At 42.1% G+C, this 26,101-nt stretch overlaps 1 protein-coding gene across 1 annotated transcript in view; it reads right to left on the minus strand.

Annotated features, from left to right (window-relative positions):
* Positions 1 to 1,006: 1,006 nt before the first annotated feature.
* LOC124593773 (metaxin-2-like) overlaps positions 1,007 to 26,101 on the minus strand; it is a 137,273-nt gene continuing 112,178 nt past the window's right edge. Inside the window, exon 5 of the mRNA XM_047132121.1 lies at positions 1,007 to 1,099. Within this exon, the coding sequence (XP_046988077.1) occupies positions 1,007 to 1,099 (93 nt within the window). The remainder of the gene's footprint in view (positions 1,100 to 26,101) is intronic.

The raw sequence follows: 26,101 nt of genomic DNA on the forward strand, positions 1-26,101 counted from the left end.
TTGACAAACCTAAAACTTATTTTCTAAAATGCTGATACGTAAATCAAATGACAATTACATCCATAATTTGATTATTGTAGGAAAAAAATCGTCATTATTAATTTATTTATTTATTCTTGGTGGCAGTAGCATTTGCTTTTCTAGCTCTAAATATAAGCAAATCAACTATTTCCTTTCTGCAGTACTGGCCATTTCCTTCTACGTGTGTTTCTCTCCTTATGTGAAAAGCAACTTCAGAGTGTATTCTGGAATAACATAGACTTTTTGGTTTCAGCATATACTGATCATAAATTATTAAGATAACAGGAAGCACCGTTCTGCATCTATGTGAAAAATTAAGTAGCGAACGTATACGTATAGTTATGTTCGTAGAAAACGAATGCTTTATACCATTAGAGGAAACCGACTAAAGATGTCTTTCACATAAATAGCGAAACGCGTGTTAGAAAATAAATATGAATAAAGGAGTACGGATATGGTGTCTCGTTTATAAACGAAGGATTAATATTTTTTCTTGTTTGTGAAAGAAATCTGCTGATGTGTAAGACGAGTCCTCCACGCTTTAATAAAAATGTTCAAATGTGTGTGAAATCTTATGGGAGTTAACTGCTAAGGTAACCAGTCCCTGAGCTTACACACTACTTAATCTAAATTATCCTAAGGACAAACACACACACCCATGCCCGAGGAAGGACTCGAACCTCCGCCAGGGCCACAGTCCAAGACTGAAGCGCCTAAGACCGCTCGGCTAATCCCGCGCGGCTACGCTTTAATACTGTCAAGAAAAATAAACACAGGTAGAAGCATAATGTACAAACGTATTACTTTGTTAAATAATAAAACATCTTTTAATTTTTGCCCTCTTATTCTCCAACCACTGCAACTCGTTTATGGCTTACACTTGAGGCATTTCCCCTCACGCGGCTTGAACCGCTAAGTATAGTTAAGAGTGCTGTGATTTCCGTGCATCGTCAATTCCGAATGACGAATTTCACCTGTTTTTCCACTATGACGTCAGGAAGATACCTAGATCGCGGCCAAAGACCTCGTCGTCCATCCTCGCCACCAGAGACACCAAGTTAGGATACTCTTGAATGACCTGTGAACCATCAAATCAGATTTAGTGTCCAGGAATTTCGTTTCGTATCTTGGAGGATTTCGTCAATGTATCCACACAAGGTCACTTTCACTTTATTCCTCGTATTAACATTGAGCACCAACCCTACTAACTACGCAATGCAAACATCTGATAATATCAATGAGCATACTAAGAAATAAAAAGGTTGAAATAACATTACTTCGATATTGCACGACCCATACATGTATGTGCTCGTTTACATACTCGTACATATCGAAGGAAGTGATACAGCAGACGTATGACAACAACCGCAAATGAAAACAGTGTGGTTGAAAAATCATGATTTGTATCAGATGGTACTCTGTAATTATGTGGTGATTATTTAAATACCTTGTATGCATTGAAAGTTTTGCTGCAGTTTGTGCGGTTTTGTATTTTTTTCATGAACAACAGTATGTTTCGCTTCATTTCAAAGCATTTTCAATGGTCACTATGTGCCTCTTTTCCGCTATGGTTGTGATAGCGTTCCCTTTGTGCATTTTCTCTCTAAGCTTTTGCAGAGTTCTTCGTTATCTTCCTTGTTTTTCGTGTGTATCTCTTGTATCATGACGTACTTAATTCCTTTGCCTAGTAGCTCCCTCGTTACACCTTAGTTCATTGTGTTTGTTTGCCTTCTCTGTTCCTGAGAGAGTATGCTCTCAGCTTCTATAATATATTTTTCTCTTTAATGTTCGTTCACTCTCGTGTTGACGTTATATTTTGAACCTTCCTGCTGTAATTGTGATACTTCACCATTACATTTTGTGTCTGTGAGGTTTATAAGCCGTGGGTAGAACCGATATCCGTTTCTGCTTTTTTGGGGTGTCCGAAGGTGGCTGATTGTCTTTAAGCGTTTTTCTTTTCACATTTGTCTTTGTTTTAATTGTTCTGTGGCATTAAAGTTGTGAATGATGGTGAAGAGACATAACTACTACATAAATGCTTGAAACAAAAGTAAACAAACATTACATAAAAAGCGGTCAAAGAAACTGAGGACATAAGCGCCGTTCAGAAAAAGGAACTAATATACAAAGAAGTTAAAAAAAGCATCACTGATACAGAAACGTGAGCCCATTAAAACAAGAGAGGTAACTGCGGAAGCTAAATATCTTAAAACCCCTAGGGAACAAGTAGAGAAGGAAAACGTAACCAAAACCATGGTGAACAAAGGGGAAGACGCTGGCCTCTGAAGTTGCTTTGAAATAAAGCGAAATGCTTATGATCTAAGTAAGACTATGTATAACGTCAGTGGCGAGCATAAAAAAAATGGCTCTGAGCACTATGGGACTTAACATCTATGGTCATCAGTCCCCTAGAACTTAGAACTACTTAAACCTAACTAACCTAAGGACAGCACACAACACCCAGCCATCACGAGGCAGAGAAAATCCCTGACCCCGCCGGGAATCGAACCCGGGAACCCGGGCGTGGGAAGCGAGAACGCTACCGCATGACCACGAGATGCGGGCAGTGGCAAAGCGTGGCATTTTTTGTAGAGTAGGCTGAGAATTACGAATTTCGAAAACAGAAAAAAAATCTTAAAACAAAAACTTGTAAAATACAAACACTGCAAAAATAACTTAGTAACATATTTCTATTAAGACAGAAATCACTACAGAAATTTTTATAAATAATTGTTAAAATATTAATCAGCTATATATTAATGAAACTATAACGCAGAACAACTCACAATTATATCTTTTTTATAATTTAGTTCTATCCTCCGGACCTATTTCTGAGTATAAAAATCGATAACACGGAATATGAATTCCCCTTGTTTGGTTGATGATTTCACAGTTCCCTTCTCTACAACCAAACTCGCCAAGTTTGACAGTGTGAAATTTCTCATTGTGTTGCGAAGGTAGGTTGTAATGCTTTTGAATGTACTCATGCTTGTTTCACAAGACGCGGTGCCTGCTGGAATTGCAAAAACCAACGATAGTAATTTCAAACATTCATACAAAATGTATTTTAATCCATTGTTTATAATGTGTTTAGGGTGGTCCTGAGGCTGTAGAAGTTTATCCTCACTGCTGCAAACAAACGTAAGTGCTCCTTTCAGTTTTTCACCGTCAAGGAAAGAATATATTTAAAGTAATTTTTCAACATCACTATCGGCAAATTGTTTTGCCTACCTTGTCTTGAGAACTTTTTCTCCTTTATACATTCTGTAAAACCTGTTTCATAAAAGTCATGGAATCTAGTCCTGCGTTTACTACTGTTGAGTCAACAATTTCAAATGCTAACACCGAGCGAGGTTGTGCAGTGGATAGCACACTGGACTCGCATTCGGGAGGACAACGCGCGTCCTGCCATTCAGATTTAGGTTTTCCGTGATTCCCTTAAATCGCTTCAGGCAAATGCCGTCATGATTCCTTTGAAAGGCCGCGGCCGATCTCCTTCCCAGTCCTTCCCTATTCCGAGCTGGGGCTCCGTCTCTAATGACCTCGTTGGCGACTAATCTCCTCCTCCTCCTCCTCCTCAAATGCTAGCCTTCTCAATTTCTGAATGCTTGCTTCTGTTTTGTTAAAATTAATTTCAGATACTCCTGCTGAATATGTAAGGCTCTTAACTTCCACTATGGATAACAGAATAATTTCCTCAGATCTCAGTCTTTCGACAGCCTTAATGCAGTTTTCAATTTCGAACTTACATCGTCTTACGTCCACAGTTTTACTTTGCAGGCTGTCAAACAAGATACTTGCATGCTGGAAAATATATAATTGTACAGTTGTAGTTGAAAAAGAAAAGTTTGGTGATCCAGTGTGCAATTTAGCCCAAATTCTTTATGTAAAGAATTATCTTCCCACTTTCCATTGTGTATCACATCATAAAATGTTGCCCTCAGGTCCGTACAGTGAAGAATAATGCGGGCGAATGAAAATAACATCGTACTGGAACGGCTAAAAAATGCGTGAAATCAGGATGATTTGCCACAAAAATTTTTACTTGCGCGTTTTTTTACAAGCATAGAGGAGGACTAGGTTCAATTGATGTCCGTAGCAGCAGAAAAAGAGAACATGAGTATATGCTTGTTTCATAACAGAATGGACACCATAACTTTTGCTTGCCATTGCACTATATCCGTCGTACGTTTGCGATACTATTTTGTTTTTATCAGTAGTCCAACTGCTTAACATTTGCAACAAACCAGTGTCTGTGCCTTGTGCATTCCGGTCTTTGGATAAGTTATAGAACACCACGAATCTCTCTTGTATTTCTCCTGGGTCGTTAGTTGCAATACGAAAAATTACACTCATTTGACTTCTAATTGAGACATCCGTTGCTTCGTCGACTTTTACTTACATAAAAGGACTATTTTTAGCTTCACTTGAAATAGTTTCTTCAACAATATCCGTAATACGAATACAAGCTATTAATTGATTCTGTGTTTCAGAGGAAGTGTCTTTAAATACTCCACCGGATGCTAAATGATCTTTCATGGATGGTTGTTCTTCTGCCAAGATATCCAAAAGTTCTAAACAATTTCGTTTATTTACTGACACTTCAGATCCGTCATGATCACGAAGAGCTAACACTTGCCTCGCTAGGAAGCAGATGGTCGAAAAGAGTCTCTTCATTATACTTTTGTTTCGATAAACCTTCTCGTTATCTTTCAAAGCTTCCAGGCGTGTTGTTTCTGAAAGAATATGGTCAATTCTTACTGTACCTATCTGACGGTGTCTAACAGCCGCCGTAATATGTGAAATAGAACATTCATGCTTTTTAAATGTATAAAAGAAACTTTGAAGGCTCTCTTCGTCTACTTCTTCACTTAAAAAATTCAGTGGCTCTTGTGATGAAATAAACGCTTCCATTACAGTTTGAGGTAGTCTGCAATGCGTTACAGGATAATAATTTAAGTATCGCACAGTTTACAGTTTTCCTTTCGACAACACAATGACAGGACAAATCGACGATGACACATCACGCGTGACAGGGCACAGCGAAATATACTTCGTGAATCTGTTAATCAATACAGTTACTTACTACATTTGAACTGCGAAATTCATGTTCCAGGTTTCACAACAAGCACGTCCAGTACTTTTGATATGAAAAATCTACAGTCAAGCTTTGGAACTACCAACGTTTCAAATAAGTAATTTTAGTCTGAGGCACAATGAAAACACATAGGCTATTTCCTACCATCTTGCATCAACATCTCATAGTGAATTCATATTTATTTTCTGTAAATTACGAAGCTCTCTTGCTGTCCTCTGTGCTTTAAATAAGCATTTAAATTAGGAGTTAATGGTTTCTCATTCTGCGCAGGTTGCTGCTAGCGTGCTACACGATACGAAGTAGCGCTGTTTGTTACGGAGTAGCTGAATAACTTGTCATTCCGCTTAGGAGTGTATCAATCTGTTGGTGAGAGGAAGAAACAAATTAAGCGACAGCTTTAAAAAGCCGTATCGACGCTCTGGAAACCCCAGTCCGCCACGTCGAAAGAAGGAACGAATTTACTGCGCACACTCGTAACAAGCACGGAATTCTGAACTGCTGTAGGTTGCAAAGCCAGAGCAGTGATGCATTACTCTTTTGAAAACATTTACGAGTGTACATGATCAGATCGGATTCAATTCAGTTTAGACGAATTATTTTGGAACTTTTTGAGTAGGTTCAGCGTTACAGTATTAATGGATGCTTCCCCACTGTGTAACATTAGTAATTTGAACATCTGTGACTGCGGAAACGAAGTCTAACAGAAAAAAAGTAGTTTAATACGGGTTAGAAAGTTTTCTGTCGATGATACTGCTTATTCGTGGAGGGTGCGCACAATTACACATGAAATGTATGGGCAACTCTACTTCGTCTTTCTCAGTCAGTAACATACGTTCGCGCTGGCCGTTGTGGCCGTGCGGTTCTAGGCGCTTCAGTCTGGAACCACGTGACCGCTACGGTCGCAGGTTCGAATCCTGCCTCGGGCATGGATGTGTGTGATGTCCTTAGGTTAGTTAGGTTTAAGTAGTTCTAAGTTCTAGGGGACTGATGACCACAGATGTTAAGTCCCGTAGCGCTCAGAGCCATTTGAACCATTTGGACATACGTTGGCGGGGTTGTGTTGTTGTTGTCTTCAGTCCTGAGACTGGTTTGATGCAGCTCTCCATGCTACTCTATCGTGTGCAAGCTTCTTCATCTCCCAGTACCTACTGCAACCCACATCCTTCTGAATCTGCTTAGTGTATTCATCTCTTGGTGTCCCTCTACGATTTTTACCCTCCACGCTGCCCTCCAATGCTAAATTGGTGATCCCTTGATGCCTCACAGGGTGTCCTACCAACCGATCCTTTCTTTTAGTCTGATTGTGCCACAAATTCCTCTTCACCCCAATTATATTCAGGTTGGCGCGGTGTGACATACTATTCGCTCAATTATTAAGACTACCGGAATAGTATAAATTCCGAGTGAATGTAAAACTAAGTTCACTAATAACTGCTAACAAGGACAAGTTGGATCTAGCATTTATTAGGATTTGTGTCACTTGCGAACTCACTTAACGAAGTAAATGGTGCGAAATGTCCTTCAAAGCAACCTTTTGACTTAAATTGAAGTACTGATGACTTCAGTATTCTGAAAGAAGAGAGACATGCTTTCGTTTCAGGCAACAGTGTCAGGATACACTCCCCTATCATAAAACGACCTCGTACCGGCTTTACAGCTCGGATTCCGAAAATACTGGTCATGAGAAGCTCAACTAGAGTTCGTCACATGACATGAAGGACGCCATGGATCAAGTCACTCACGAGGATGCACTATTTCTTGATTTACTAGAGCCGCGCGGGTAGCCGCGTGGTCTGCGCCGTCTTTTTGCGGTCTATGCTGCTTCCCACGTCGGAGGTTCGAGTCCTCCCTCGGGCATGGGTGTGTGTGTTGTCTACAATGTAAGCTCCTTTAAGTTAGTGTGTAGGCTTAGGGACAGATGACCTAAGCACTTTAGTCCCATAAGACTTTAACACAAATTTCCAAAAATTAATTTACTAGAAACCTTTGACTCGGTACCATACCAACGCTTATTAATGATCTTATGTGGTATCAAATGACATATATAAATCGACTAAGGGTCATTGGTGAGGAGGAAGCAGCTTATTGTATAATACATAGAGTCGTCGACAGTGTAAAAATACTTTTGGTCGTGCCTCACGAAAATGTAATACGATTTGTACCGTACATGTTGTATATTACAAACCTGACAGCTAATATGCAATATACCCAGATACACGACACAGTTATCTGCCATAAAGTACCATGTGAAAAAGCTAAGCAGTCAGATTCTGATAAGATTATAAAGTGCTGCTATGAGAGGCATCTTGCTTTAAATGTTCAGAAATTTGAAAGTGTGCCTCTTACGAGACCTAACAAACTACCTTCCTTCACTACAAAAACATGGGTCACAACTCCAATCAGCCAACTCCCATAAATCCTGTATAAACTAAATCTCGTCCGAACAGGACTTGAGTGCCTAACGGCACCGACCGACCGCCGTGTCATCATCGACACACAGATTGCATTGCGCTGGGCACTGATATGAAGGATGACATCGCCAGCACACCGCACTCCCGGCTGTTGTCAGTTTACGATACCTTAGCCGCTACTTCTCAGCCTCTTAGCTCCTCAGTCGACCTCACAAAGGCTGAGTGCATCCCGCTTGCCAACAGTGTGTGAGGGTACTGGTGTGTAGTATCTGTAAGTGGTTGTTCTTTGGAGGGCGACAATGCCCAGTGGCGCAGAGAGTCGCAAGTAGAGGCGGTTGTTGAGAGGCTGTGGAAGGTGTAGGCTGCGTCAGCCAAAGGCGGTTGCGTAGCGAAGGATTTATCTCTACGTTTAATAGTAGTGACACGCAGTTTGAATAATAATGTGTTTATGTTTGTGCAGTGTGATAAAGGAAATCAATTAAATTTTACCGGTTAGTATTGGGACACGGCCGGCACCATTCCAAAATACCGAATGTATCCGGTACGTGTTGCCTCTCTAGTCGTTATTACCGTAGCGGGTTGCGACATAGAGAGAGTCCTTTCCTAAGCATCGTTAGTAGACAGCAACAAGGTCGCACGCAGTGTATCCGGCAAGTGTTGACTCTCTAGTCGTTATTACCGGCGCGGGGTTGTGACATAGAGAGAGAAACCCTTTCTGGAACTCGAACCCTGCTCCTCCTGGGTGGAAAGGCCAAGTGCTCCCACCTAACACAATTAAACCACCAGACACACATGGAATTGATGGGAAATTAAAAATGCTGGAGCCCTTTCTGGGACTCGAACCCTGGTGCTCCTGGACGGAATGCTCAAGTGCACCCCCAACACATGAAACCTGTCTAGATGCGGGAGAGGAAGGTTAGGTTACTGTACTTTATTTATTTTGGTCGAGAAACTGACGCAAAGATCGATCCTAATTGCGTAATTAATCACAAAGATAGGTCCTAATTACACAACTATATGCACAGCACTACAGAAGGACGGCATAAAATCGAAATACGCCGCGGAAACTGACGATACCATACAACTGGTGTTATCCTGCCAAGAAAAAAATTCGCAGAACCACTCGAAACCAGCGACAGAAACATCGAAACTCTACCCTACACCTACAAGCTGCCAGAGTCGATATTAGCTAACTTTGAGACGGGTGTATTTCCTGCTTTTCATGTATGCGTGTTTCTACTGCATTACAGAGAAGTTATTATCAGAGTTTTTTTTTTTTTCTTTGTATACGTCTACGGCATTGCATGTTTCGAATTCTTTAAGTTCAATGGGCCCCATGTACAATTAATCTTAAATAGAGTGATGGTAGAACTGCTGTCTGGACGCTTCCATATGAGGTCTACTTTTTTCGTATTTGGTCTTCGTGGTCCTTATGCGCAATTAATGTTAGCTGCAGTAGAGTCGTTTGGTTGTTACCTTGAAATGAGGGTCTCTAAATTTAGTGTTTACAGTTCCTAGGAAAGAACACCGTCCTCCAAGGACTTCTGTTTGAGTTCTGAAAGCAGCTCCATGGCACTTACAGGTAACAAATCTAGAAGCCATTCGCCGAAATTCTTCAACATGACCTGGAACGGATCAATCCCACCAGTGAAGTAAGCAGGACGATAGTAATACTTCACCTGAAAGTTACTGGTTTATTATTCCTACTCATCAGCATTAACTTGCATTTTTTCCGCATTTAAGGCTAGCGACCATTCATCACACCAAATGGAAATTTTGTCTAAATCGTCTTGTGTCCTCCTACAGTCACTCAGCTTTGATGACTTATCGTAGATCGCTGCATCGTCGGCAGACTATTGACCCGCCAAATCATTTAAGTATAAAGAGAACAGCAGCTATCCAATTGCACTGGGCTGCATATTGGATATAGCCACTCTCTTATCTCTGAGCATGTTAAATATGCTCGTGCCTTCGTTAACGGGCTGCGATGGGAGATCGTGTCATATACCTTCCTGAAATCTAGAATATGTAATCCACCTGTTACCTTCCTTTATAGTTCTAGATATATCATGTGAAATAAAGGCATGCCGAGTTTTGAACGAATGATGCTTTCTAAAATCAGGCTGATTCATCAACATAAACAGCTTAGCCTCAAGAATGTTTATTATATTCGAACTGAGAATACGTACAAAGATTCGGGAGCAGTCCGAAGTTAGGGATATTGGTCTGTAATTTTGCGGTCTGTTCCTTCATCTTTCTTGTATACTGGAGTGACCCGCGCTTTCTTTCTTTCCTTTATACCATTCGTTTCGATCTTCGTGTTGGACGAGAAAGAAAGAGAGAGGGAGAGAGAGAGAGGCGGGGTGAAGGACCAATTCCCTGGAGTACTCCTTCTAAAATCTAACAGGAATGCCATCCGGACCAGATGATTTGTCTGTTTTTCAAATCTTGACGGTACTTCCTTATGTCAGTTACACATCTTCCATACGGGGGTCCGTCCGAAGGTCAAGAGACTGCATGTTTGTACGGTTTTCGTGCTTGAACGATGTCTTAAACGTGAAATTTTAAACTTAGGTTCGGCTTTTGCTATCTTCAACTGCCGCACCAGACTGGTCAACAAGGAACTGATTGGAATCCTTAGACTCGCTTACCGATTTTACACACGGCCTGAAAGTTCTCGGCTCCCTGCCAAATCTTTTCCTAAGTTGTGACGGTGGCAGTTACGTGCTTCACGCATTAATATTTCGGCAGCCGGCTAATGGCTTACGAGGCCTCGATTCAATCTATTAAACGTGCTTGATTCGATTATTCTATTCCCTACAGCTTACAGCCATGAAATATCGGTCAAATTATCCATCATCTTCGTTTTCCATTAATGTCGATGGTACTTCATTTCTAAATATACGGCTTACAAGTAGTATTGTTTAGTGCTCGTCGCAGGTATGAGTACCGGTAACTACAAGCGAGGTTCATTACAAAAGCGATTCATTACAAAAGCGATACTGTCTGACTCGAAATAGCCAGGTATCTATGACAGGGTATGCTAATACACAGAAAATTCGGTGCATAACTGATTCTTTGTCTATGTGATGCACAAAACTAATTTCATTTTGTTTTGATGTTATTTACTTATTTATTGATTTTAGTTTCAGAAGCTATCCCCGATAGCTCCGCATCGCCGTCACCACTACCATCACTGCCAAGATGGTACTTACTTCCGGAGGAGGGGTATGGAAAAGATGATAATGATGACGATGACGACGATGTAACATTTCTCTGTGAAATAATAAATATCGACTAAAAGCACTACATATTTTGGAACACAACCTACGAGCAGCTTAGAGACAGAAGTGATGACACTTTCTGCGGGACCTGACCATCATTTTGCAGAACAATGCTCAAGCACATAGAGTGCAAACTGTTACTGATTTGTTTGACTGATGGGACTGCTGAGTGCTGTACCACCTACTGCGGTCCCCTGACGTAAGTCCTCGTGAGTTCAACTCGATTTCTGACTGAAGGAAACACTTCACGGCATTTGCTTGACGACTGCTGCAACTCATCGATTAACAGACCGCGCCACTCGAACTGTCGACACATGTGACACTGCTAAGAGCATCACTGGCAAGGGTTATACACTATGCTGGAGACTACTTTGAAGGTCAATAAAACTTTGAAAGACATATTTATTTTGTACGAGCTGTAAGTAAATAGTTTTTCCACTGTTAAATTTCCAATCCTCGTATATAAACTCTCTCCTAGTATCCACCATCTTCTACAAGACGAGTCCCTTACAACAGAGTATACCACAGAGGTGCATGTGTGTTTGATGCTTTAGAAATACGCAGTGTGTTGCCTCTACAGTTGCTAAATTCATCATAGCATCCACAGGGAGTAAATGATACACTGTCACTGTTGCGGCCAAAGATGTCAGTACAGAGATAGAATGTATTGTACTTAAACTGCCAACAGCCTTGTTCAGTCTATTTCAGTAATGTCCAGCCTCGTACCTATCCATATATCCTCAATTTACACTATAACTTTGATGCCACTGGCTGATCTCCATGACAGCAGCAATATCTCCCTCCCTGTAATACTATTACTTGGAGTGCAATAAGACTCTCTTCACCAACTGTTCGGTGTTGTAATCAACGAAGAAATTAACCGCATATTTACCTTCTCAGAGGAACCGAAAGTATAGGACCACTCGGATTACGTTTCGCAGACTCATCCATCATTCAATTTGATTTCGTTTGGCTCCCATACAGCTCAGCTGATGACGCCATTCTTACGTGCTCTCCGTCCCACTCAGCAACTTGTGTGATGAAGACGCTCGATCTGCTCACCACACAACGAATTCAACCACTGATGGTGTTAAAGATTAATATGTTTTAGAACAGTTAGTCTAATTCTGAAGACGACGCTAGTTTGACTGATTATGGCATTGGTCTTCCGCTCCTAGTCTGCTTCTGTCTGTAACGGCAGGCTCAATTCAACGTCATGCTTATCTGTTGAACAAAACAAGAGTTTGTTTTACACGCTACAACAAGTAAAAATCAGTGATAGTGGTCAAGGTTCATGGCTGGACTTGAGAGCATCTATCTTTTGTGGTGACCTTCATTATCATCCTTTAAACTGACTGGCGTGTTGTTTTAGCGTCTCTGCTTAACTCAAATAGTTAAGCCTAGACTCGGCTAGCGTCGCTAATACGTCTCTACAACACTCCTACGGCCCAAATCATCAATAAGCTCTGTCGATCACGCTATTGCGTGCGACAAGCCACCTGATTTACGTCTTTCTATGACGGCTCAAAACTCGTCTTTTCACACAACATCCTCATCGCACCGATTACGAATTATCCATGTTTGATGCGTCCCTATCGCCTAATTTCGATTGACTGGCCACCGGATAGTCGTTTTGATCACCGTACTCACACCATCAACACAATTGAGATAACAGGTGCGTCTCGAACACTACTGCGTCGGACAGACCACCTCATAATTATCACCCGAAACACCCACAATCACCATACGCCGATAACGCAACGGGTGGGTCCTGAATACTACCGCATCGGACGTCATACCCTGCACTCGTCTCAAGAAACGCAACACATTCGGTGGGACGCAATATCCACCTACCACATCACAACACGCTCAACACAGCCCAAATCCATCCACCACAGAGCCAGATTTTATCCTGAAAGCTCTCCTGTCCAATAGCCTCGCCATAAAATTTTGTATAGGAAGTTATCTACATAAGATAACCCCTTCTATAGTTAATCTAATACTTCTAAATATTGTTTGTGTCATAGCTGAAGCAAATTTTCTATACTAAGCGACCCAGTGGTCCCCATACAACAAAATTGAACATCAAACACATAATACACACACAATCCACGCCAAAATAAGACAAGCACATGAAAATAGGAAAATAAATACACACAACATAAAACAAATAATCACAAAACACAAATAAAACAGTGCCTATACTAATACAAATAAACATCGCCAACAAATCACAAAAATCTAATCTAATTATACACTACTTTGTTCCCGGCCGCGTTCTTCCGCTGCCGAGTGTGCCGCCCTAGTCATTCTTGTCTGTTTTGCGCAGTTTGCATACGGCCAGGGTTCGCCGGACGTATTTTGATTATTTGTGTAGGTTCTGGATTGCGGTCTTCGCTCGCTCTCCAGTTCTGCACTGGTTGATCCCTTCCATTTTTATTGGTTGGTTTCCAGTTATTATTACCCTGGTTCCACCTACGTTCCTGTGGCGGATAATGTTTGTCCTCTATTATCGCGTCACTTCGGATTGTTTCTTCAAGTTGCATGCTTTGTGGGCTGCACCGCGTTCTGCACTGTTTGATCCCTTCCATTTTTATTAGTTGGTTTCCAGTTATTATTACCCTGGTTCCACCTACGTTCCTGTGGCGGCTAATGTTTGTCCTCTATTATCGCGTCACTTCGGATTGTTTCTTCCAGTTGCATGCTTTGTGGGCTGCACCGCGGAACTTACCCGTAAGATGACAATGGTCTCTACGAGGAGTCTCAGCTTTTCTATCTAAGGCCAGCCCGCAAATATGACAATTAACAGCCTTTTCATACAAGTCATCATTTTCCTTTGATTTGGTCATGGGAATATTGATGCTGTAGAGCTTGTGAACTTGCCATGATAATTTTCCAAGCTCAGTGAGAAGCCAAACCGCCGGATCGCCCCCTACATAAGACTGATAGCTATTAAGCTGGCCTTCCAACTTGTCTCATTTTCCACGAAACACTCGCACACAATAAGAAATTAAATTTAGAGAGACACTTCACTACAAAACATACAGTTTGCTAGTAAATATTCAGCAGGCGAAGAACGAAAAAATCTGTCGACGAGCTCCAGAAACAAGTACAGCAATCAAGTTCCACTTTAAGAAACTGGGCACAATGTACAAGTAATGTTAATCTGGCAACCTTCGTGGTATCACTAGAAATTGCAAAAAAAGGCAAACCATTCACAGAAGGCGAGTGTGTCAAAGATTGCTTCATACGAGCATCTGAAGAACTATTTCGTGATTTCAAAAACAAACCAGAAATCTTGAAAAAAAAATCAAAAGATAGAATAAGTAAAATATCTTCAAATGTAATAAATTTGCAGGTGGAAGACATTCAACTGGCTTCTGCCTTATCGCTTGCTATCGATGAGGCTTGCGATATAAAAGATACTGCACAAGTTGCCCTTTTTGTGAAGTATATGTCTTCCCAAGGTCCGAAAGAAGAACTTCGAGGATTGCTACTGCTCTTGGGACAAACTAGAGGGGAACACATAGTGAATGTCGTGCAGAAATGCCTCGACGATAATAAGTTCGATTCAAATAAAACCGTTTCAATAGCAACTGATGGAGCCAGAAGTATGACAGGAAACAATAAAGGGACAACAACGATTCTTCAGAGCAAAATAAACGACTAATTTCTTACGTTTCACTGCATAATACACCAAGAAGCCCTTTTTCCGCAAACATTTCCGGCCGAAATAGTTGAGGTCATGAATTTGGTAATCAAGATTGTTAACAGAATCTTGTCAAAAGCATTCTACCGTCGACAGTTTAAGGAATACTTAAACAAAATGGAAACTCAGTATTCCGGCCTCCTCCTTCACAATAAAGTACCATGGGTTTCCAAGGGTAAGGTGTTGAAACGTTCTGCTTTGTGCTTGAATGAAGTAAATATATACCTCAATGAAAAAGGCATTAATCACCCTGAATTAGAGAACACCGAATGGCTGCAAAAATTTTACTTTATGGTAGACATGACGGCGAAATTAAATGAGCTGAATCTCAAAACTGCAAGGAAAGGGAAACCTAGCCTATGTCTTGGTAGAAGAATTGGTTCATTTCGAAGAAAAATTAATTATTTTTGCAGAAGATATTCAGAGTGTTAAATTACTTCGTTTTCCGTTTCTAAAACAATATTGTGACAAAACCAGTGCAACTGTTGACTCTAGTTACTTCAGCACAGTTATTAACAAAATGAAACATGAAATTGCTGATAGATTTCAGCAATTCAAAGCCAACAAATCCACTCTAGCGTTCATAGAAAATCCTCTCAACACAAATAGTAACGAAATCCACATTGAGCCATTTGGAGTTGATACTGGATCTCTAGAAATGCAATTGATCGATTTAAAAAGCAAAGCTTTGGGGAGTGGAAAATTCGCAGAGTTGAAAAGCAAATTGGAAGAGTTGGAAGTCCAGAAATGTATGCACGTAACGCAACAAAAGTGGACAGCTTGAAAAGAAATGCCGCGACTTGAGGCACTTATATTCGACGCATGAAACAGTCTTCCAAATTGCTACAGTGAGGTGAAGAAGTTGGCGTTTGGAGTGCTGACTATCTTCGGATCGACATGTTCCTGCGAGCAAGCGTTCTCTTGCATGAATATAATTAAAAGCAAAGTAAGAAGCCAATTAACGCATGAAAATTTAGAGTCGTGTTTGAAACTTAAAACAACAAGCTACGAGCCAAATTTATCCAAACTTTCTAAAACCAAGCAAAGCCAACGCTCCATTGAATTTGTTCGCTCTAATGTATGTTATCTTTTCTTTTAATTTTTAAGTAAATGTTACATTGTTTAGAAAAGTTCAAATTTTCTACTTGAATAACCATGCAAAGCCATCGCTCCCACTGAATTTCTAGGCTCAATTGTTTTTATTGAAGTACAAGTTAGTGTTGTAAGTGAACGTTTAATTGTTTTAATATTTTACTTGAATAATAAGTGATTATGTAATAATGCCATATGTATATTATCTAATTTGTTGTGAAAAAACACTACTTGCAGTATATGAATAAATATATTTTTTTCTCTTGAATGAATAGATTAGGTTTTTTTCGTCAGAAAACTTTATTTATGCAAGTACTATTTATTGTTGGCAAGAAATATTTTTGTGGTTCTTTAAAAACTTTGAAATTTTGTAAATTGTAATTTCAGACTCTACTGATTCAAAAGGTTGCCGACCCCTGCTCTAGTCTGCTCTAGAGGGCTTGCAGCCGAAGTCTTTTCGAAGAAGGGTGAGTTGACTTGAGCGCGTGGCGCGTTGTCTCATATCAAGAGGGGAGCTTTTAGCTTTTGGTCTCGCGTTTCATCTTATAAAGCTTGATTTTATGGGTCACAGCAAGGAAGGCAAGGCTTTTGCCGACTTTCAGTTTGATTCCTAATGCAGACTTGACTATGATCAGTAAGAAGAACGTAGCGCAAAGGTGTTGCATATGTTGAAGCGCCCTCGGTTCAATGTGAATGTTTGTGTCCCTGCAACTGCATGTGTATGCATCTTTTCCGATTCTTGGTCATTTTTGCTTCTTTCCGAATTTTCTTTCTCTCATTACTTTATGTTCGGTGGAAACCATCCACATGTGTTAATATTAGAGTTTGTTGGCCCTCTGCCATTATCCTTCGTCTATTAAAATGTGTCCTCTGTAAGATGTTAATTGTTCGGGACTGCGTGGTTTCATGTTACTAAAATTTGGCCACGGTAAGTAGAAATTGTGTCTCCGCAAGCCACGTGGCCACACGAGTCTGTTGTGAAACGTATAGCGTTTCACAAGCGATTGTACTTAGTTACCAGGCAGCAGCAGTCTATAGATGCATTACATCAATGTTTTGAGGCATAAATAATTGAGCCTCCAATCTTATCCAGTGTACCGATGTTACGTCTCCGTTACCTACGACATTTACCTTGTAGTTTTTCTTGTTAGCCCATTCAAAGTGCAAAGGTCCAATAATTACCGTCCTTTTTTCATTTAAAACAATTGCTCTGGAATAGATCTTTTTTTCAGGAATGTCGCTGCAAGCTGCACTTACGGACAGTATTCGCGCACTCTTTGCTTTATTCAATAATTGATTCACCGGATCAATGCCTGAATCATATTAATAATTACATCCCATTCTTTATCAGTGACTCAACAACGAATGTCCTTTCGTGAGTCTTTCTTGTGAATAAATTAAGTAATTTTTCCGACTCAGTGCAACCTCTTATTTGTCGTGTGGATAGAGTTGGTGGCGCACCAATCTTTTACGTTGATTTCAATGTCAGACAGCATTTTGTTAATCAAAGTTCACGTGGCTCTTTTAGCTATCAGGTTACATTCAAAGATCGCTTCACGCTTCTTACACATAGCGACCTTTTATTCACTCTACTTACAAAATTATACTCTTTTTTCAAAGATAATAATTACGCGTAAGTCTCCGCAATTCATACGATGGCCTCTGGAAGTTACTAAAGGTGGGGAATGGTTTTTATTACACAATTAATATTACTAGTTTCTCGTTCCCACTGCTAAGCCCACAATTTCACATAACCGCTTCTTCTATCCCTTCCACTACAACGGCATTCCAGTCCCCCAAGACTAACAGTTTTTCATCTATATTCCGTGGTCTTGGGTTAGCACCTTCGTCTAATAATGAAAACTTCCTTGATCGCTGGTTCGAAACCTGCCACCAATTGAGTTTTTAATGGCTCTGAGCACTATGGGACTCAACTGCTGTGGTCATAAGTCCCCTAGAACTTAGAACTACTTAAACCTAACTATCCTAAGGACAGCACACAACACCCAGCCATCACGAGTGAGTATTTAATAAAAAAAATCATCAGCATTGTCGGTCGAACACTTCCGTCGTCAGAAGTCGCCCTCATTCAGGTAACGGTCTCGTGTAAAAGGGCAAAGTAGTGGACAGAGGTTCATGGCACTCTTTTGCACTTCGGATAGGAAACTGTCCATCTAGCAGGAAAAATCGGCAATGACCAACGCAACGGACGGCATTGCATGCTCTATAGATTGTCCCCATTCTGGCCCAAGTTTGGCACAGATTTCCTACGGTAAGAGGTTCCATTTCTCCACCACCTCTGTTATATCTGCTAAATGGTACTCGGTGCACGTGGACGGGCTACAGTACGTTTCCCCTGTGCCCCGTCCGTGTGCTCCATGGGACGAAGTCGGGGAAAGCTCAGGATAGTCCACTCGCCGGATATTCTTCCGACAGCTTCTTCATCTGCGCTGTTCCATGTGGTCGCGCATTGTCATTCATAAAAATAAACGCGGGACCGAGTGCGTACAGCCCTGAAAAGACGCACATGCGAGAGGTGTCTGGTGTTACAAAAACGTTTACCACAGAGTGTACCGTCGTCAATGATCTGGATGTCAGTACAGCCATGCAACGTTATGTCCCTTCACAGCGTAACATCAGGACCATAACGACGACTTTGCTGATTAGTAGAGTAGTAATGTAACAGATTACTAAGTAGTAGAGTAGTAATGTAACAGATTACTAAGTACGGTAGAGACAACATTTTCTCGACTCGACGCCTGTAAAATTTAACAAAATGAGTGTTCTGAGGTACGTTGTTATGCTTTTTCACGTTTGCGAAAACATTAATTTCCCGGAGTAATTTTTGTAATTTTAGAAAAATGCTAGATAAAAATTTAATGCCATTATTTAATAATGTGATAAAGAGATACATTAAACTTATTTTACACGGAGAAAGTCAGGAAAGTGTCCCGAGATTACAACACTCTCCTCTACACTCGCAGAAATTTCTTCCTGAGAAATACTGCCCAGGAAGGGTACCACTTTGTAGGGATTCGCGGCTTCTTACTCAGACATAATCACATTTTTCCTCGCGTAAGTCGAGGGTAGGCAAAAAATCGATAGTCAAGCGCTGAGTGCGTCCAGCGAATGTTATCAGGCAGTCGGTGATTAGTGTGGATGTCGCAATGGCGTAACCGGAGTTGTGTAGAAAATGCCGTACCGGTTGAGTGCATTCCCATAGCCATGGGCTAACTCTTGGTGAAACGTAAGAATTGTACCGAATGGTGACAAAGTGTCACTTCATGAGACCATTAAAATTAATATTAGAATTGACCTCAAAATTATACGATGAAACCAAGAAGCTCGTAGAGAAACATCCCAAAATATCAGAGAATTTAGACGAGGCTTGACAAAAAAAAGCGAGGCGAAACTTTTCGATGTAAACAAAGAGAGTTGGACGAAATGTTTGCAGGAGTGTGAAGAAAGAAGGAACAAAGACCGTGAAGAAAGAGATGCTGAAGAAATCGGATAAACATAGGAATGATATGTATACTGCGAGAGATGGTGTATCAGAAGAAGCACAGGAAGATATAACGGAAGCTAAAACTGAAATACTAGAAGATGAAACATTTTACAGTCAACAGATTATAAATATCACAGAGATGCTACAAGAGTGCAACATCATTATTACAAAACCAGGAGCTAAAGAAAACGAACCAGCGGGAAATCGGAGGGAAGAAATTGCAACACAGAGGCAGGATGACGGTCACCAAATTTAGCAAGAGATTAAACATCTGCAATAAAGTATACAAGAACGGGAGAATAAATATGAAGATACAGAGAAGAATAATATTGTAACTCTGACAGGAAGGAGAGGTAGTATCATTGCAGTAATGAATAGTGATAACAGCTTCATTCAGGCTAATACAGGACTGAACTACAAACTGAAAAAGAACTGACCACAATGATATTTATCAAGTGTTTAAAAGGAGTTTTTACAGCATGCTTTATAGATGAATTCAAAGTCCAATTTGCAATGAGAGAGTGGAAGGCAAAGTTTTCATCCAAGGAGTTGTGAAGAAAGAGAAGGGTAATGATTACAATTACTTTGAAGGGGAATTTCTGGAGTAATGCTGATCAAAGACTTAACAAAGTGCTGTACTTGAAGGTTTACTTCATTGCAAATCTCTTAACACACGCTGAGCTGACAAAAGTCATCGGATAGCGACATGCACATATACAGATGGCGGTAGTATTGCGTGCACAAGGCATAAAAAATGGTTCAAATGGCTCTGAGCACTATGGGAGTTAACATCTGAGGTCATCAATCCCCTAGAACTTAGAACTACTTAAACCTAACTAACCGAAGTACATCACACACATCCATGCCCCAGGCAGGATTCGAACCTGCGACCGTAGCAGTCTCGCGGTTCCAGACTGAAGCGCCTAGAACCGCACGGCCACCGCGGCCGGCAAGGCGTTAAAGGGCACTACATTGGTGGAACTGTCATTTGTACGAATGCCGTACATTTGCCACGCCGGACATGCCACACTTGCCCCTTCGGCAGGTAGCTTGAGTAGCGATCCCCCAGGTAAGGACGCCCTTCCTCGTACTTCTTGTGTCCGCTTTCAAACAGCCGTCTCCACATCTTACCCGATACAACCAGTATGTAAAGGACCTTCTTCTTCAACATCTTGGCGAAATACAGAGTTTTTTTTCCGAAATCGAAATACACTCCTGGAAATTGAAATAAGAACACCGTGAATTCATTGTCCCAGGAAGGGGAAACTTTATTGACACATTCCTGGGGTCAGATACATCACATGATCACACTGACAGAACCACAGGCACATAGACACAGGCAACAGAGCATGCACAATGTCGGCACTAGTACAGTGTATATCCACCTTTCGCAGCAATGCAGGCTGCTATTCTCCCATGGAGACGATCGTAGAGATGCTGGATGTAGTCCTGTGGAACGGCTTGCCATGCCATTTCCACCTGGCGCCTCAGTTGGACCAGCGTTCGTGCTGGACGTGCAGACCGCGTGAGACGACGCTTCATCCAGTCCCAAACATGCTCAATGGGGGACAGATCCGGAGATCTTGCTGGCCAGGGTAGTTGACTTACACCTTCTAGAGCACGTTGGGTGGCACGGGATACATGCGGACGTGCATTGTCCTGTTTGAACAGCAAGTTCCCTTGCCGGTCTAGGAATGGTAGAACGATGGGTTCGATGACGGTTTGGATGTACCGTGCACTATTCAGTGTCCCCTCGACGATCACCAGTGGTGTACGGCCAGTGTAGGAGATGGCTCCCCACACCATGATGCCGGGTGTTGGCACTGTGTGCCTCGGTCGTATGCAGTCCTGATTGTGGCGCTCACCTGCACGGGGCCAAACACGCATACGACCATCATTGGCACCAAGGCAGAAACGACTCTCATCGCTGAAGACGACACGTCTCCATTCGTCCCTCCATTCACGCCTGTCGCGACACCACTGAAGGCGGGCTGCACGATGTTGGGGCGTGAGCGGAAGACGGCCTAACGGTGTGCGGGACCGTAGCCCAGCTTCATGGAGACGGTTGCGAATGGTCCTCGCCGATACCCCAGGAGCAACAGTGTCCCTAATTTGCTGGGAAGTGGCGGTGCGGTCCCCTACGGCACTGAGTAGGATCCTACGGTCTTGGCGTGCATCCGTGCGTCGCTGCGGTCCGGTCCCAGGTCGACAGGCACGTGCACCTTCCGCCGACCACTGGCGACAACATCGATGTACTGTGGAGACCTCACGCCCCACGTGTTGAGCAATTCGGCGGTACGTCCACCCGGCCTCCCGCATGCCCACTATACGCCCTCGCTCAAAGTCCGTCAACTGCACATACGGTTCACGTCCACGCTGTCGCGGCATGCTACCAGTGTTAAAGACTGCGATGGAGCTCCGTATGCCACGGCAAACTGGCTGACACTGACGGCGGCGGTGCACAAATGCTGCGCAGCTAGCGCCATTCGACGGCCAACACCGCGGTTCCTGGTGTGTCCGCTGTGCCGTGCGTGTGATCATTGCTTGTACAGCCCTCTCGCAGTGTCCGGAGCAAGTATGGTGGGTCTGACACACCGGTGTCAATGTGTTCTTTTTTCCATTTCCAGTAGTGTATTTATAACTTTTGGGAAACGAAAGCAATACCGACAATTATGACAGTACGTAATTAGTCCTGCCAAGTATAAATATAGATCCCTCTGTCTGTTCGGTAGCTTGCTTTCATACTTACTGATTGCGATACAAACAGTCAATCGTCATGGGAGCAACAAGAAAGGAACGATGTAAAGAGAATGCGAAGGTACGCTAATCATTTCTTTTTGATCACTGCATTTGTGCCTATTTTAATTACTACAACTGCACGCCCAAAAGACAATAAGGAAAGAAGAAATGGGTATGTGAATGTTTGAAAAGAAGAACGACATGCTCCATATTAATTTATTCTCTAAAATCCGATATCCCTTGGGGCGAAACATTAGTTAATAAGGTGTAGCGGGACAGTGTTCAAAACATGACTGCAAATAGGTTCACTAAACAGAGATAAGAGCATCTATGATTGACACGTTATCTAAAGTCGACGTACAATTTTAAAATGTTAGAAATAAGGAAATGAAGTAATACAGAATGCTATGCTTGTAAAGTACGTTGTTGTTCTACGTTGTTTAGCTCTGGTATTTACAGGGTCACAGAGAAAGCATCCCAGGTTCTGGAGGGAAAAGCCGTAATTGTAATTATCTGCACTACAACAGAAACAAGAAGGACAACTTAAGGAAAAATAACGTAATGTGTGTTCAAGCTCACAATGGACACCGAAGCAAATAGTTCTTGAGACTTGTGTATTGGCAGAGGTTATATTCGACAACTGGAATAAATTAATAACTGGCTCCTTTTACTAACCCCCTGTCTCAGATGAAACAGTTGCTGAACAGTTCAAAGAATCCTTGAGTCTCGTCACAAATAGGTATCCTATTCGTACAATTATAGTTGCCAGTGACTTCAATCTGCCTTCCGTATGTTGACAAAAATACATTTTCAGACCCTACTGTAGATAGAAAACAACTCCCGTAATTATTCTAAATGCTATTTTTAAAATTATTTTGAACGATTAGTTCGCGAGGTCATTCAGATTGTAAATGGTTACGAAAACACACTTGACCTCTTAGCCACAAAAAATCCTGAGCATAACGACGGATACAGAGATTAGTGAACACACAGTCATAGCGAGGCTCAATTCCGTAACAAAGGAATTCACCAAAACTAAACTCGAAATATATCTGTTTACAAAATCAGCAAAAAATTCGGTTTGAAGTTTTTATAACCAGTCTCCAATCCTTCGTAACTATGTAAGTGAAGATCACATGTGGATTAAGTTCAAAGAAATATTATCAACAACACTCGAGAGATTCATACCAAATAAATTAATAAGAGACGGAACTGATCCCCCATGGTACACAAAAAAAAGACAGAAAGCGGCTGCAGGAGCACCGAAAAAGGCACGTATAATTCAGACGAATGCAAAGTCTCCAAGATTGGCAAAGTTTTACTGACGCTCAAAATTTGGTGCGCATTTCAAAGCGAGATGCATTTAATAGTTTCCACAACGAAACTCTCTATAGAGATGTGGGGGAAAATCCAAAGAGACTCTGGTCCTATGTTAAGTTGCAAGATACCTCGTGTTGGAGGGAGAAAGAGGTGTGAATTTTATTTAGATTCTATAAATGAAATGCAAGGAGTGCTGTTCAACATAGAAGTGGTTTATCCAGTGAAACTGCATTAAACGGCACATGCAATAATTATTGAAATTTTATCAAATTCGCTTAGCAATCATTCACAAATTATTCAAATAATGATAAACAAAAATGCAAAATTTGGGTCGCCAGATACTGTAGAAAGTATCAAGTAAAAAAACAACAAACAGAATTGAATTGGCACCAAGAGCTCAGAACAAGTGAATTATATAAGCTGCTTGCCCTGGTATTTGCCCTTTAACATGAGCATTGTATGACTTCATTCTAATTTGACATATAAATAAACTACGCGAGACGGGTTGACCTGGTGTATTAAATGCGGAAGGAATAAAAGAAAATAAAAAAAACAACAGCTGAACATATGACTCTCTTAACGGGCAAACGGTGAGTACTGTGCCTGGCTTCTGTATGAGCATCTAACACATTGCAAAGAAATTGAAGAAAGCGAAAGAAGAATGCGCAGCTAGGAAGGCGGGCGTTTTGTGTGTTACTATGTTCTTAGCGTGGTCGGCGTGGCGGTGGAGTCGTGTGATTGCGTGCGGCTTCATCAAGACTCTTCCGGCGTCGTAGTTGATAGCGTCTAACATGCCCTACGCTGAAAATAGTGACCGAAACCTGCCACTGGAAGTTATCATTACTGGACGACGGTATGCGTCCATCTGCAAATGCACACCTACGTGAAACTGCATTAAACAAAGGTCAAAATTGTTGTAACAGTACTACCGTCTTCGGACATGTAGTAAATCAAAATTATCCTGAGTTAAGCTCTTGATAACGCGCACAGTGAGTGAAACTCGCCTACTTGGATCTAACAGACTTTGCTCTCTACGCTGTTTGCAACAAATGCAAAGCGCATTGTCTCATGACAGACGATATGAGAATGGTTGCAACTTATCGGAAGCAGTGAAGAGTGAACTCCTGCCTCCTCAGACGCAAAATTCGGAATGCCAAATACTAGTGCTCTCCTCACACCTGGAGAGAGAGAGAGCCGCTCCCCTCCAGCGTCTTGTCTCCACTCTTCCGCAAATTACGTAGCTCGTACTATTTGTCAAACCGAACATGAGATTCTTGCCAATGATGAGGCCCGTTCCAAAATTTCCTCCCTCCTTGCCGTCGCATTCTGCGAGGAAAAGAGAGCGATACCCTGTGTGTACAGAGTACACAAATAAACCAAGACTTCTCCCTTTGAGTATTGCCGCTACGTTCCCAGGTGTTCCGCTGGCGGGCAACGGCCAAAATTCCCCGGGCCACTTGAGATTCTTGGACACCCAAGTTGTTGCTATTCAACTAGCCGCTCTGTCCGCATTGCCTAGAATCGTGACAAGCTGTTTTTCGCTCTATGTTCATAGTTTCCGCTGCCTCGGGCACACGTGCAAATGTCCACGGCTTCCCTTGGCAGCGTGTTGATGTGCGCAGCGTGTTCGCCTGTCGCTCATCTTCTGGGGGCCTGCCCTCTGTGAAGCGTGCCGACATAGGCGCGCGACCGCCGCTCTGCCTGTGTCCACCTGGTCGCCGGGCTTCCCAGCTAGGAACGCATCAGAAGAATTCCTTCCATGCACAAAGTGTACCAAGTTTGCCAAGAGAAGAATCAAAGCCCTTTACCTGCGCTTACTGACGCAATAATTCACCTCCATCACACTTCATATATTGCAATAAACTAATGACTGATTTTTAAAGCAATTATCTCCTTTAATTATAAACATGAAAAGCTTTGACACTTTTCAAATTAACCAGCGGAAAGCCTCGGTAAGTACCTTTACTGCATCACAGCGACGGTAAAGTTACTGACGACAGTGTCACTAAAGTGGAGTTACTAAATGCAGTTGCAGGGGTCGGGTGGGCAGGTGAGGAGGAGAAGGGGGAGACAAGGGACCCAATCCTTCGGAGCAGGTAAAATCGTGACAGATGTCCGGCGTGGCAAATGTCCGGCGTGACAAATGTCCGCACACCATTTGTACTCAGGTGATTTTAGTGAAAATGTTTCCGAAAGCGTAGTTGGAGCTGGACGCATGGGACAGTCCGTTTCGGATATCATTAATGAATTCAGTATTCCGAGATCCACAGCGTCAAGAGTATGCCGAGAGTAGCGAATTTCAGGCAATAGCTCTCACCACGGACAACGCAGTGGTCGAACGCCTTCACGTAAGAACCTAGAACATCGGTGTTTGCATAGACTTGTCAGTGCGAACAGACAAGTGACTCTGCATTAAATAACCGTATAAATCAATGTGAGAAGTATGACGAACATACCCGTTAGGATAGTGCGGCAAAATTTGGTGTTAACGGACTATGGCAACACACAACAGACGCGAGTGCCTTTGCTGACAGCACGATATCGCCTGCAGCGCCTCTCCTGGGCACGTGACCATATCGGTTGGACCCTAGACGACTGGAAAATCGTGGCCTGGTCAGATGAGTCCCAATTTCAGTTGGTAAGAGCTGATGGTAGGAATCGAGTGTGCCGCAGACCCCACGAAGTCATGGACCCAAGTTGTCAGCAGGGCACTGTGGAAGCTGGTGGTGTCTCCATAATCGTGTGGCCTGTGTTTGCTTGGAATGGACTGGTTCCTCTGGTACAACTGAACCGATGATTGACTTGAAATAGTTAAGTCTGGTTACAAGGATATCATTTTCAGCTATTCATGGACTTCATGTTCCCAAATAACTATGGAACGTGTGTGGATGACAATGCGCCATGTAACTAGGCAACAACTGC

The sequence above is a fragment of the Schistocerca americana genome, chromosome 2, assembly GCF_021461395.2.
Source record: "Schistocerca americana isolate TAMUIC-IGC-003095 chromosome 2, iqSchAmer2.1, whole genome shotgun sequence".
NCBI lineage: Eukaryota > Metazoa > Arthropoda > Insecta > Orthoptera > Acrididae > Schistocerca > Schistocerca americana.